Source organism: Sebastes fasciatus, chromosome 23 (assembly GCF_043250625.1).
Source record: "Sebastes fasciatus isolate fSebFas1 chromosome 23, fSebFas1.pri, whole genome shotgun sequence".
NCBI lineage: Eukaryota > Metazoa > Chordata > Actinopteri > Perciformes > Sebastidae > Sebastes > Sebastes fasciatus.
The window spans coordinates 1,158,132-1,173,484 of record NC_133817.1 but is presented as its reverse complement, the minus strand read 5'-3'; the positions used below and the strand labels follow the sequence as shown (position 1 = coordinate 1,173,484).

General features: G+C 43.2%; 1 protein-coding gene across 1 annotated transcript in view; it reads right to left on the bottom strand.

Annotated features, from left to right (window-relative positions):
• The window catches only part of large1 (LARGE xylosyl- and glucuronyltransferase 1), a 67,185-nt gene that overhangs the window by 2,965 nt on the left and 48,867 nt on the right, over window positions 1–15,353 (bottom strand). The window contains exons 7-14 of the mRNA XM_074625602.1: window positions 12,972–13,076; window positions 10,351–10,463; window positions 9,006–9,131; window positions 7,084–7,239; window positions 3,084–3,247; window positions 2,558–2,836; window positions 2,314–2,460; window positions 625–820 (exon numbers count right to left, since the gene is read on the bottom strand). Coding sequence (XP_074481703.1) covers window positions 625–820; window positions 2,314–2,460; window positions 2,558–2,836; window positions 3,084–3,247; window positions 7,084–7,239; window positions 9,006–9,131; window positions 10,351–10,463; window positions 12,972–13,076 — 1,286 coding nt within the window. The remainder of the gene's footprint in view (window positions 1–624; window positions 821–2,313; window positions 2,461–2,557; window positions 2,837–3,083; window positions 3,248–7,083; window positions 7,240–9,005; window positions 9,132–10,350; window positions 10,464–12,971; window positions 13,077–15,353) is intronic.

The window sequence follows — 15,353 nt, the reverse complement described above, 5'->3', positions numbered from 1 at the left end:
CCTCTCAGACGTATGCCTCCACCAACCAGTCAAGGTGCAGTTTAAATACATAAATGTCATCACTTCATCATTTTCATCCTGTGAAATTGTCATAATTAGCGTATGAATTCTTGAGTTATGGCCCAAAACGTGTTTTGTGAGGTTGCAGTGGCCTCTTGACAGTTCATCTAGAGCCATCAGGTCACAATTTGTGTTTGTCTACTTTGGTTCATGACCAGGGCTGGAGTGGGACAAAAAATCGGCCCTGGTATTTTGGCCCAGACCGGCTCCATCACCGGCCATTTATGCTGCACAGAGCTGCTGGCATGCTTGTACAGTAGACTCTTAAGTCTCTTTCACACATGCAGTCTACCTCTGAAATGTTCAGGAACATTTCCTGCAGTCTGACGACACACAAGCAAATCACAACACTCCACGGATGACGTATTTAAATCCGCAACTTGTTTGCAGTTTAGCATTTATGCATGCACGGTTTTAAAGGGGCGACCGGAGCCACCACTACAATCTGATATTTACTTCACTGGGAGGAAGTAAACTGAGATATCAGGTTTAGTTTATTAGATATGAGTTTAGTTTTAGGAGAGTTTAGGCAGGTAGATAGAAAGTAAGAGTTGGGTAAGTTACCTGAGCATCCAGCTCCATGATGTGAGCCACCTTGTTCCAGCCGAAGCCCACAAAGCGGCGGTCGTACTCAGGACTGTCCCTCCTCACCATGACGTAGGGCTCAAAGTCGGCTTCCCACTGCACCCTGTAGGGCGTGGTGGCTGTCCGCCATTTGGCAAAGTTAGTTGGTGCGTGGCCTTTAGTCCACACATGGTACCTGGAGGGAGAGAAAAGAAAAGGTTTTATCAAACTATAGTTGGAGGGAGTACGTGTGAACAGCCACGTCCATCTGTGTCCTTATGAGAGAAAGTGACGTTTTTAGTTTCTAAAACATTAGGTTGCATTTTGATTACAAACCTCGGCCTGCATCATAGAAGGTCTTAAAAGTCTAGACTTTATTTATTGAGTGTTTGTTTACCTCACAAAATCAGTTTTGATTGTCTCTTTTTCTGTCTGTGCCATCAAAATACTTCTTTCTCCACCAACCACCAACATAAAAGAGCTATTTACTGAATGTAAATTCTAGTTGGGCGAAGCAAAGTGAGCGTGAGTGAAGGAAGCGTGACCGCCTGTGAGGGCTGCACACAGGAGAAAATGAACACCCCTCTTCTCCAACCATACGCAGCTAATCTTACCGGCATGTTGTTACTGTTACTATGACGACGATGAATTATACTACAGCTGTTTTTTTAATTGAGATGCAGTGTATAGTTAGAGCAAAGTGCTGACGGAGCAGAAAGTCCCGGTTTCCGGTGGCCAGCTTTCATGTACCGAATGCTGCCTTGTTGTCCCTGGTAATGAGGATAATGATGCTGCAGTGTTGAAGTCTCTGCTGCCCGGTGGGAGTCCGACCTGCAGAGTTCTGAGAAGGACGAGTCCCACCGGATGATGGAGCAGGCAGGGTCTGAAATTAACTTTTTTCACTTCCTCTGGAAGTTATTTATTTATTTATTTTGTCTGCCACTCAGAAATTTTATCTGCCACTTTGAAATCTCTGCGCTTAATGACGGAATGCTATGACTTTTTTCGACATACTATACTATGATTTTTTTTTTTTTTTTCGACATACTATATTATGACTTTTTACATTTTTTCGACATACTATACTATGACTTTTTACATTTTTTCGACATACTATATTATGACTTTTTACATTTTTTCGACATACTATACTATGACTTTTTTTCATGAAATTTTTCGACATACTATATTATGACTTTTTTTCTTGAAATTTTTCGACATACTATACTATGACTTTTTTACATAAACTTTTCGGCATACTATTCTATGAATTGTTTTTCATAAAATTTCCGACATACTATACTATGACTTTTTTATCATTACATTTTTTAACATTATATAATATGTCCATATGACATTGTTTATGTATTTGCTTATTTTTCATAATAACGATTTCAGTAGCATTCCAACAGTTGAACTGTACATCCTAATGTGACCGTTCATCATTTTGATTGCTTATTATCTTTTCTCAATTTCATGAGATGTTTGTGTTTTATCCATTGCTAGCTCAGCACAATTGAGCCTCTTGCAGTGTGCTCCTATGGATTAGGTAAAGTCTGAGTTAATGAATGAAAAAATAGATGAATCAATATCACTGATTTACACAACTTCTACCACAGAGAGAGGTCTCCCTCTGAAAAGAGCTGCTGTAACGAAAACCTGAATTCTTTAGAAACAGACGTGTTTTACCTGAAGGTGAAGAGTGTGCCCATGTCCAGCTGAGAGAGCAGCTCAGCCTTGGACTTTGGGTAAGACAGACGATATCGCAGTGTCTCAAAGGCTGGAACCACCAGAGCTTTCTTGGCGTTGGCCATGTCCAGCTGCACCACTGACTTCCTACAAACACACACGGATAAGATTGGATTACATTCACAGCGAGCATGTTCTCATGAACATGTAATAAAAAATTGTCGGATTCTGTCTCTCCTCTTACCTGAGGTACTCATACAGGCCGTACATGGGCAGGAAGTCGATGTCTGACAGGAACATGTAAGGTGTGTTGACGTGCCGCATGGCCACATTACGCAGCAGGTTGACCGGGTAGAACTGTCCCTCTTTGTAGACGATGTGGTAGCCGACATTCCCGCGGCTCATCAGCACCTCGGAGCCCTGAGCGTAGCGCAGGAACTGCTGGGCCTCGGCGTCGGACAGGTACAGGGCCAGGCTGATGGGGCCCTCCCAGTGCTTACAAATGGCCTCCAACATCTGGAGCCTACAGAGGCAGGATGGGTGACATCACAAACAAACGTGTCACTTTACGACACTATACATTTAAAGTGAGGGTAGGCAGTATATATTGGGCATCATTGGGCAAACATTCCACGTGCCCTCTTTCACACCTAGGCACACCTCTCTCGCTCAGAAAGTTCTCCATTTACGTGCAGTTGAGTGTTAACATAATTATAACAGACTACGTTTGTAGCAGACTGAGCTGAGTGACTGTCGGTGTGGAACAGTACCTGTCCATAGAGAGCTGGGCGACTAGAGTGACGTCAGTGTTGTCAGAGCTGGGCTCATACTCATAGTGGAGGAAGTAGAGGTGCGTTCGGTGGACGGTGAATCGCTCCCGTCGAAACTCGTAGCAAGGATCGTCTTCGTCCAGCTCTGACAGAGTCTTCTGAAGCTGTGGGCAGAGAGGAGGGGGACATCAACAGTAAGACATGTTACGGACAAGAAGGTCAACCACTGAAGGTGATGCTGCGTCACGGTCTGCGGATCGCCGGTGACTTTCGGTCTGGAAATCTACCTTCTGCACCATGATCAAAACAGACAGATCGTTAATCACTTCAACATAACAAACTGTGGCATTTATATAGCTCAGGAGGTCAGGAGGGGTCAGGGATCGAACCGCGGAGCCTGGGATTAAAGGACGACCTGCTCTACCTCGGTAGGGTAATTATCATGTTTGTCTGGGTGAACCTGGACCCTACTTTCCCCAATGTGTCTAACTGACAATATGTTTGCAGTTGGTCCAGTATCGAGGGAGAGCGCTGTAACCTACGTACTTGACAACATTACGGAAAGTATAAAGAATATAAAACCTTTTTCTTGCCTTTCTCTTGATCCGGTCTGTTTCTTATTGTGTCATGTGACTTGTTGCCTGAAGACGAAGACGGTGGAAACGTGAGTGAGAGTTGGAGAGTTGGAGAGAGGAGTGCCCGTGTTATCAGAGCTTGTTGTGTTGGAGTACAGAAAGCGTATCTTAGTTGCAGCGTTAATTTCGTTAACGAAAACTACGACGAAACATGTTCGTCAACGACCTTTTGTTTTCCACCACTGAGACGAGACGGTGACGAGACGGCACCGACGTCATCACAACACTGACTTAATCATTCAACCTGTGTTTTTCATCAGATAAGTTTGACTAAAATGACAGAAGTGTTCAATATAATCTGATGAATAAACAGGACTAAGATTAAATAAATAAAAAAGAAAATAGCTGGCAAAATTCAGAGAGAAAATTTGGACTGAAATCGAATGACTTTTCGGTGACTAAAACTGGATTAAAATGTTTTATATATAGTTTAAAAAGGGAGAACTTCTGTGTCCACGTATATATATATATATATATATATATATATATATATACACACACACATACATGTCTACATGTATACTGAATCTTTGGGGTGGTTATGCTGGAGCAGCATGGATTAAGGTGTACCACAGACCCGGGTCTCTAATCCTACATAAATCCATTTAGCACCGAGCTGTTGTTACAATTTAATGCAAATAAAATGTAGTTTTCTAATTAATTCTCCCTGATTAGTGCTCATTCATTTTCTTTTGTCACACACAAACAGTGATATCTATTTGCTGAGCACAAACCAGGAGCCTTCTGCACAGCGTGTGCATACTGTGAAAGTGACGTGTTAATAGAGCAACACATCAACCAAAGTATGAATGGACGTCAGCATTCTGTCCTCAGGTCTCTGGAACTCGTTCACACCGGAATCACCGAAGCTCAACAAAGCACAATCATTTAGCTTCGGGGGGGACGGCAGAGAGGCGTGGCTGGAGGGCTGTCAGCAGACGACTGTGTGTGTGTGTGTGTGTGTGTGGCTCTGCTTTGAACAGTGTTATTAGCGGAGCTGCAGAGAGTGACTGGGCTGCAGTGGCACCGTGGCCCTGAAGGAGCCCGGTCTGCAATGTGCAGCCAATCCCTCAGTGACTTCATTAGTCTAATCATCACTTTAATGGGATTTAAATCGCTGCTCAAACTCTGAAAAATTGAGTGAGCAAACTATTTCCTGAGTTAAGGACACATTGGAATTGAGCGTTGGCAAAAAAAAAAAAAAGGCTCTAGCATAGCATGATGGGAAATTATAATGTGATTAACTGACCACAGAGCTGACACTGAAATAACACGGCCCCATAGTGGCTGATCCTGTAACTCCTGACCTCGGTGACCTTCAGCAGGTTGGAAGCTGAGGAGGTGAAGCATCACCTGGCTGAATGATAAAACAGCAACACTGAGTCTATAGAGTACACTGGGCTCTGACGGGGTGTGTCCAGACCTCCGTAAGCTTCAAACGAACCAGGTTATACAACAACGTCTTCACTCAAAGTGTTTCCACACTGGAAGGCTGAGCCTGCTGTCATAGCCTCCTCCAGGCTGCACCCCACCACCTCCCTGCTCTCTCTCTAGGAACTCATGTGTTTTGTGTGTCCTTGTCGTCTCGACGAGATACACTGTGTAATGAAGGTAACGCTGCACACTTTGGTCACTCTCTATTCAAAGATATTGTGTCAACATCCTCCCTAATCAGACTTGCCGACTTTGAAACCTTGAAGACAGGGAGGATTTCAAAACCAAAGCAGAGGGTTTGGGAGAAATGTGCGTTTCAGAGACTTTTGCTGCGTTCCAAATCGCATACTTTTTCTTTTTACTTACTGGTATTTTTGGCATACTGCATTTGACATATTATGTATTGGGACATACTAAATCTTTGTCTGGCATCCTAAATAGTACAGTAGTATGGGTATTGGAACGCACAGTACATACAAAAAGCACAATGTTATGCATACTGCATGCAACACTACACAGCTGCAGTATGTACTAAAAGTAAAAAGAAAAAGTATGCGATTTGGAACGCAGTCTTTGTTTCCTGCATTCTGGTGACTTTAAAAGAGTGAAAACAGTAAAATAGTAAGTACACTGCAACAACATCTTTATGTTAAACTTTTGATTTTACCTTTAACTCCCAGGAAGGAAAACTGAATAATTTGCCCCTCTGGTGTGAACTTGGCGAGGGAATCTCTCAGTTTTTATTTATTTCTGCTCCTGCTTGAGTATTTCTTTGTCTTAGTTCTCTCTATTTCTCTCTCCTTCTCTCACTCACTGAAGGTCACTTTCAGGCACAACTGCACTCTGAAACACGTTATTTCCAACGGCTTGCGCCACGACGGCTTTCCACTGCATCAAGCCAAGCCTGACTTTGGGCGCTGCACGCCGTGGCATGAGCTGCGGTCGTAAAGTCAAAAAATTACGTCCTAATGTCTTTTCTTAACCACTTTTCCTTTACCTTGAAAGAAAACGTCATGAGGTCAAGGAAAGATGTGAGGGAGAATTCATGAGGACTTAAGAAAAGACAACCGCAGAATCCAACTGCACTTCACTGGTCTGTTGACTTCTTCCTATTTATTCATTATTTCTTTAAGCGTGTTATTTTGTGTCAGTCATAATCAGATGTGATTTTATTGCTATCATTATACTTGGTCCATGCATCTTCTACAGTAGACCTGAAATACTCTAATAATATTCACACTTGAACATTATAGGGTTAAGGTGGTGTGTTTAGTATCCTTCACGTCCCAGTCAGGATGCTCCTGCATATTATACAACAGCATAAAGAGACACATTCTGAATCTCCACAGTGAATAAATAATACTAGTTTATTGGGTTTGGGGATCCTCCCCCAAAAAAAGGTGAAGGTTTTTGACTTAAAACTGCAATTATACACCATTTAGACCGTTATTATTATTACCAGTTAAATGATTATTTTATTATTTACACATATCACAGCCTTCGTCTGAACATTTAATTCTTCAGGAAATGTTTGCCCTGAAAGAGCAGGTTCAGAAATCTGTTAAATAATACTTAATTCATTATATTTGTTCACAGTTAAGAAAAAAAAAAAAAGTTATGACGAAGAGTTCACTCATTATTTTACAAAAAGGACGTGAACATTGTGTTGATAAATTACAGCGCCCTTGTTCTCCTCCGTGCCGTGCGTCGGCTCGTCCAGATGCTCCCCACAAAGTTTTTATGTTCTTAAGGCTTATGAGGCGCGCCGCAAAAAATGCTGGCGCTGCGCCGTAATAAAATGAATTTCCCAGAGAACCTGATACGGAGAGGTGCCTTATGAGAAGTGCCGTTACGCCGAGGAGTAAAATATACATATATATTCAGCACTAAAGTCACACCACAACCAGAAATACAGAAGCAGCTCCACCTACGTTCTCACTGTTGTGGTCGGCCTCGCTGGGACAGCCGAACAGCTCTCTCCGCAGCAGGTTGCCGTCGTACTCCAGAAAGGTCAGATAGAGATTCCGAAAAAACTCCACATGCTTGTTCTTCACTCGCAGCTTCTTGGGAGAATTCCAGTGGATCACCTGAGCAGAAGAACCGTTGGATATCGTCATGCTCAGATCATTTTATTGCCTTCCACCAGATCATAAAACACCCTGGTTATGTCTTTTCCCAGGTCTCTACTGACATTAAACGTGCACGTGTCTCCAACAACAGTATACCACACGGTCTGGCTGTCAGTTTGCTCTCACTGTGTGTAATGTCTCCTCAGGCAATTTGACAACATCAAGGATCATCCATCCATAGCTGTTCATATTTTGATATTAGCTCATTTGATTGATATTAAATGAACTATGGCACCGACAAAGCTATTAACAAACACCTACAGACATTCTTGGTGTTGGAGCTTTGAGGTGTAATAAGGCCAGACTAACTGTGCCTGTCAGGGAGCCTGATCACAGATAACTTACTGTAGGTGCATTTCCTCGTTGGGAAAACTGCAGGGTTGCGTTCGAAAAGTTAAAAAAAAGACATCCTAACGTCTTTTCCTAACCACTTCTCCTTGACCTCGATGTGAAACGTCATGAGGTCAAGGAAAGATGAGAAGGAGAATTCAGAAGGACTCAGGAAAAGACAACCGCGTGTTCAGAGAATCCGACTCGGCTCTTCACTAGGCTCCGTCATTATGATGCGACGGCGGCGGATGTTAGCGGCTCGGGGGGGTCTGCCGTGGTGAAACTACAATGTTCTGAAGACGGACTACAAAAAGCGCTGCTTCACCCGCGGTGTGTTAAAGAGAGATACCACAGGTCCTCCTGCTGCTGGAACACTTTACATCAACACATAATAAAGATGATCTGACCTAACGAGGACAACCGGTGAAAAACATCACCTCATTACCAGGTTGGAACTGAAATAAACAAAGTTTGTATGATAAATATTGAGTTAATAGTTGGAGTTATGGAGAAGGTGTAGGACCATATACTTCTGTAATATGTATTTATGTTGATTATTAGTTAACTGATTGTTTACTGTTCATTTTGTTAGTTATTCTTGTTTTGTGTTTTACTTATTAGGTATTTGTTACATGTTCCAAATAAACAATTAATTAAAAATAAAGTGAAAGGAAATGGTTTTCACTGTCCACTCATATTAAACATGAATCCCAATTAGTGTATGAAAATAATATGCAAGATCAGCATATTGTTTGTTATTATGAACGGCCGAATGGTGCGTCGCTTTAAATGCTGCGGCCGCGAGGAATGTTATTCTCTCCTTTCCTTTGGTAAAGGATGCTCCAGTGTATCCTCTGCTAAAGGAGATACTAAAGGAAGCATTGAAGCTCCTTTCCTCTGGTAAAGGATGCTCCAGTGTATCCTCTGCTAAAGGAGATAATAAAGGAAGCATTGAAGCTCCTTTCCTCAGCATTTAGAGGATTGAAACAGCTCTCATCACGGCTGCTATACTGAGGTACTGAGAGGGTCATTTGACTCCGTTAGGAACCTTCCTGAGAGAAAAAGGACTATTCGACCGCAGCCCTGAAATTGGAAGAATGTGTTATCTGATGAACGGGCACAAAGACTAATCAACAATATCTCTGGAGTTCTGTATGTCCACACATACTGTATGTTGAACGTATACATGCCGTATCATCGACTACTAACGGCTCTGCACATCTCCTGAAACCTAGAAAAGACATGACGCTTTCTCAACGTGAACAAACTCCATAAAGCTTTCACTCCGCCTGCAGTGGAACCAGACAGGTGTCACTGTGAGTCGGGGGTTGGCTCCAGACTCTTGAATAATGCAGGTGTGCGTGCGAGTGTAGTTTGGGACAGCGGGGTCTCACCTTGAGGTCTGACACGTCTTTGTAGCACTTCTCAGAGCGGGTGTGGTCGGACAGCTGGACGTTCCAGAAGCAGGGCAGCTGGTGAACCAGGAACGGGTTCTGTTTGATCACAGCGTTGAAGATGTCCTGCACACACACACACACACACACACACACACACACACACACACACACACACACACACACACACACACACACACACACACACACACACACACTGAGCCTTATGCTGTGCCTTATGTTTCATCATCTACAGCAGTGGTTCTCAAACTATGGTACCCGTACCACTGGTGGAACGCGGAGGAATCTCTGACTATCAACTCCTCTTATCGATGCTTTCCCACAGTTACGCTGCACAACGACGCATATGCATGTTGTATCATGTTTCAGTTTGTTTGGGACCGGAGACACGGTGAAGAGAAACAAAAGCGCTCAACAGCGTGGCGCTACTAAACCTGAGGGGGTGCACTCTATTTCTCCCTAATAAAGCGACACTGTGAAAAACAACCCTGTGTTTAAACCAGCAGGAGGAGAGTTAGTAATGTTCACAGTCCTGACTGGATAAATAACGGAGATACGAACTTCGGTATTGATTTGAGGAAATGTACTTTGGTTACATCTGAGAGACTTTGGGATCTTTGTGGGTTCAGAAGACAAAAGACTCACAGTGACAGATTCCAGCTTCCTAATAGCAGACATAAAGCTCTACAGCCACATAATGAATACTGCGATAAAGACGGCTGACAGTCCACTGGAGGAGCTCTTACAGCAGAAGGCAGATGGAACCCTCAAAACGATTTCCAAAGCCCCGTTCACTCTCCAAACTGCATACCTTGCGGGACTTTACTTAATGAAGGTTTAATTAAAATCTCATAAACGCAGTTCTCATCTCTAGATGAGCTCTGAATAGCTGGGAGATAACGGAGAGGCCCTTCGCCAAGGTCTCCGTGTCTGCCCTGATGTTATGACCTTCAGGATACACGTGCACTCAAGTGGGAGGAAAAGAAAAGTGTACTTAAAACCAAACCTTGATGAATTAGATTTGAGTGTACGTCTGTGAACTTCTACTTCATTGTAATGATGATGATGGCTTGGCATTTTGATCTTGTTGTTTGAGTTGCTGTTAGTAAATTGATCTACTGACAGCACCACAAACTATTTTGAGAATGTGCATGTTTTCCCTCCTTGACAGTTTATATTACCAGCAGAATCTAACACGTATGGTCAAACAGGCTCCCGCAACCAGTGCAGGTGGTTTTGTGATTCGCGCATGAGAAATGGCCAATTTGTTTAGTGTGCATGTCGGGTGTGAGGATGTGTGTGTGTGTGTGTGTTTGTGTGTTACCTGGTCTGCCAGGGAGGTGGACAGCATGCTCATTAGTTCTCTCTCTGCAGTCAGCCTCCACATCTGCTCCCATCTCAGCTTCCGCAGACGATCCAGGAGAAGCAAAATCACGCCTGGAAAGCACACACACACACACACACAAACACAGTTACACACACACACACACACACACACACACACACACACACACACACACACACACACACACACACAAACACACGTACACACACACGAGCAGACAGAGATACGGTAGCTTAAGGAACAGAGCGATTAGTATCTAGCTGCCTGGTAAAGGTGATAAAGTCCCATCATGAGGCTCTGAATCACGCCCATGTGTTTTCTGAGATAAAGCTGCAGACTTAAAGCTTAAAGACCGGCCGATGTTGGATCGAGAAAACATTTTAAAATCCTCCTGGAAACACAAATAATCTTAGAAACTACTGCGTCTTTTCTCTGCTAACTTTCTCCCACAACAAAAAAAATCAGAAACAAAATCTTCTTCTTCTTCTTCATGCTACCTCGGCTAATAAAAGAAATCTTCCGGGCTGCTACGAATAAAAATCAAGCAGCCAGTTTTCAGAGGGAGAGACATGGTGAATGTTTTGTTTTTTTGTGCGAATCGGAACAAACGAACCATCTCTCACACCCCGCTGTGCTCCATCTGTTGCCACGGCCACCGCCACAAAGCCGACCAGCCGCGGCTGAACTGGAGGCTTTCTGTCAAATCGCTGTTCCGTGTAAATGCAACACATGCCTTTCTGTTTCTGAGATCTGCCGTTCGGTCACACCGACAGGACGTTTGAGTTCAGCAGAACCCTGAACCTTTACGAGACAGACATGTTCAGGTGACTGAGGGGTGTGAAATTCACAGAGATGCTGCAGCAGGTCGTGATGTTTGTCTCGGGCTGCAGTCAATAGAAGGATTATCCTCAGAGAGAGCTGAAGGAAAAGACCTGCTGGATTTGATGGAGGTAATATATATATATATTACCTCCATAATTATATATATATATATATATATATATATATATATATATAATATTATATTATATATATTATATTATGTTCCTCTCCCTATATATATATATATATAGGGAGAGGAACATAATAACAAGGTGTAATAGAATCCAATCAGTGTTTTACCATACAACTTTTAACAACCCGGGTGAATGTCTGCATGTTGTCTGCACTACATTCTTGCAAGGAGAGAAACTTGCTGCTTTACTTTCACTGGTAAATGTAAAATGACCTTGGATGGTTTAAATAACAACACCAAGTTATAAACACACAGAGAGAGAGAGAGAGAGAGCTCAATCCTAATACAACATGTAACTGATTCAGTTCAATACTACAAACTTTACTATATACAGTATGGTCACAGCAGGAGTGGGAAACACGGATACGACTGTCTATCAACAGCCGTGTTTCCAATCACATATTTTAATCGCGTTAGAAAAGCCGCATGGAAACCTCAACGGTTTTATGCACGAACAAGAGTTGAAGTGCTAAACGGGATACGGAAACACCTTTGCCGAATAAATTCTGCAAACTCATATGACTGATATGACCGGACATTCCCGTAGTGCGCGAATGCTTGTCTTCGTCTTCTGGACAGCATGAAACATGGCCGTGCTAGCTAAAGCTGGACGTACACTGTGCGATTATAGAATTGTTGTTGTGTACTTCCTGCTCCTACTGTCTGAGTAGATCATACGCGATGTAAAGCCAAAGCTCACGGTTTATGTGATCACGCTGTACGGGTCCGATCGTCGGCCACGACCTGAGTGATCACATTGTACGTGTAAAATAGAAAAAATAAAACCGGTCCGGTCGGCTCCTGAGGACCGGATGTTCTGGCTGTTGACAGCTGTCAATAAAGATTGGTTTGAAAGCTCCGAGGCAGGTAAAGGTTGTTTGTTAGGAGAGGTCTGTACGGGTCACAATGCTAACAACGAGCTGCCTTCATCATCTGTAACATCATATCTGCTGAAAGGTCTATAAAAACAGCCGGCGTTATGTTATATGGACTAGAGGTGGCGAGGAAGTCGTGGACAGTATGGATGTCCATTTTGCAGAGAGCATTGGAGGTAAGATCTATTGTACTTTGTTATCTTGATAGCTCCGCTCTGATCGCTGTAAGAAAAGCAGAAAAAACGCGCTGACGTCGAGGAATCGGCTCGCGGCTCTGCTTCAACTGTGTGAGAGTCTGTGGACGGACGACTAACAGTTCTGACAGGTCAGAAATTCATCCGACGGCTGATCGGGAGGAGTTAATCGGTCCTCGGTCTCCCCCCCATACGACGCCCGACGAACCTGAAATTCAGTCCGACTCTAAAATGAGTCGTGCGGCTCAAAGTGTACTGTATGCCCGGCTTAACTAACAAACACATTGGTTGTATAGACGTCGTAGACAGTCGACCTGGTTGACGGTCATTCCGGGAGCCCCGTCCCATCCGCATAGAAAGATAGATGTACTTTATTGATCCCAGATTCAATTATTGAAAGACAGCAAAGAAAGCACTAAGTCCATGTCCCGGCGATCCTACCACACCGAGCGGCCGTCTCTGACCCGCCGAGTTGAAAACACATTTTAACATAACGCAGCTTCCTCCTGTACTCACCGGTGTTGAAGCCTCTGCCCAGAGCCGGCCAGGGTCGGTGGTTCTTCCACAGGTTCCCCAGGTACCAGTCACTCTGGTTCTCCACCAGACCGAGAACCTGCTGACCTGAACACAGACCAACACCACATCATTACTGCTGTTTCACATTCTCTACAGCACATACTGCTGCTGTCATTTATTTAACTAGAGTTCACCAGAGAGTTAATTTTAATTATCCACTTTCTTGTATTTATTATTTTGGACTTATGTTTTGTGTCCTGGGGGGTTTTGGCTGAAGTAATGTGGTGATTTTCAGAAAACTACTTTTCCTTCCACTGTTGCATATCTTGAATATGTGCTGTTCCAGGAATCCCAGGAGTTATTTTATCATGAAACATTTTTAATTGACTTCTTGTGGTGTACACAACCTGGCCGGTCGGCTCTCACATCAGCTGCTGGTTTTATACTTGTTTTTTTTTCACTCTAACACCCAGAAAAGGCTGCAGAGTTGTTGCTTAACATCGAATGTGAGCATTTTGAGAACTATATTATGGTCTAAGAGTCATGTCTGCGTTGAGAGAAAGAGAAGAGAGCAGAATGCGACTGGATAACGTAGCGTCGTAATGTGGGGGCGCGGCCAGCACATACAAATAAAGGAAAAAATGATTTGTTTCGTTAAAGGCAGAGGTCAGCAACCTGCGTCTCTTCAGCTCCTCTCCAGAGGCTCCCTGGGGATTAGTAAAAATGGAAATGAATAACTGTTTTCATTTTTGTTTATCATTGTTGTAGGTCTATGGAACGACGGTACGACGGAGTATTAGGGCCACATTGAGGAAAAATAATTTGAGATAATATAATAAATTCAGAATATTACGAGAAAAAAAGTCGGAATATTATAAAGAAATAATTTTACGTGTTATTTTCCTTTTTCTCGTAAAGTTATGACTTCATTCTCGTAATATTACGACTTTTATTCTTAGCAGCTTTAAAAACTAATTATAAGCTCATTAAAAAACAGTATTTGTTGCCGTTGGTTTTTCTCTTGAGATAAGGAGATAATTGAGTCATGATCTGCAGCTTGGCTTCCCTACACTTTGGACTGTGTGCAGACAGAAATAGAGGTTTGGAGGGGGATCAGTGGCCGACACTTCAGGGTCAGCTGGTTCAACACCGAGCCGGCGGCAACATAATCCGTTCATAAAGTGGGCTTTACGTCTGAGTCAACGACAAACCGGGAGAGAACTGTAACTGCACGCCGCCGCCGTGAGAGACGCTCAACAATACCATGAAGGTATAAGAAGAGGACAGGAGAGGAGGCAGAATGAAATGAAGAGGAGAGATCCAGGAGATGAAGGGGTGTAACGCCAGCTTCAGGGCGAGAGATTACGGAAGGAGCGCTGGGCAGAGATAAAGGTCGAGGAGATAGGCATTAAGGAGGACATAGGAGCCTGGAGTGTAGCGGTGGCAGCTTTAATGAAGGCTGTAAGGAAGATTAATGAGAGCTTATTGGAGCAGGCAGGCCCCTTTAGAAAGGCTGCAAAACAAAGAACAAAGATCTGCCATCAAGGTGACGACTGAGCGCCACAATTAGAGCTCAGAAACAAAACCACGCTCTTTTTACTGGGACAAAACTTCACGGGTGATTCTACTACTAAAACAAGTGTCTGTTAGCTTAATGTGATTGTCAGCAGAGGTGGAAGAACAGTTCTACTGCAAATCCCTTCTGTTTCTACTCCACACCTTCATCAAGGTTAAACTAGTCTGATTGCAATCAAGCCATAAACCTGTGTGATTAATTACAGTTAATGACAATTTAATCATGTTGGAATTGAAAATAAAAAAAACTGTATTTAAACACTATGCAGAATCACAGGCATTTTCTTTACATTTCTCTCATCTTCACCCTCTTATCCGGGTCGGGTCGCGGGGGCAACAGCTCCAGCAGGGGGGGGGAACCCAAACTTCCCTTTCCCGGGCCACCTTAACCATCTCTGACTTTATTCTCGTAATATTACGACTTTATTCTCGTAATATTACGACTTTATTCTCGTAAAGTTATTACGATTATCTCAGATGTTGTTTCCCTCAATGTGGCCCTAATACTCCGTAGTACAATGTCTCTTTGGCCCTCACTGCATTAGACTTATATACTATATACTTAGACTATAAACTGTGTTACCTTCATCACAATGATCACATGTTTTGCGGCTCCAGACAGATTTCTTTTTTGTTTTTGCCTAAAATGTCTCTTTGGTAGTAAAGGTTGCTGAGGCCTGGTCTAGAACAACTTGACACACAGTGTTGAGCAGCAGCTCAAATGAATCTTCAGGTTCTCAGCTTTCAGATGATGTCCACCACCTCTATGTGATGTCTACCTCTGAACATCCCCTGTCCCTCTAAGAG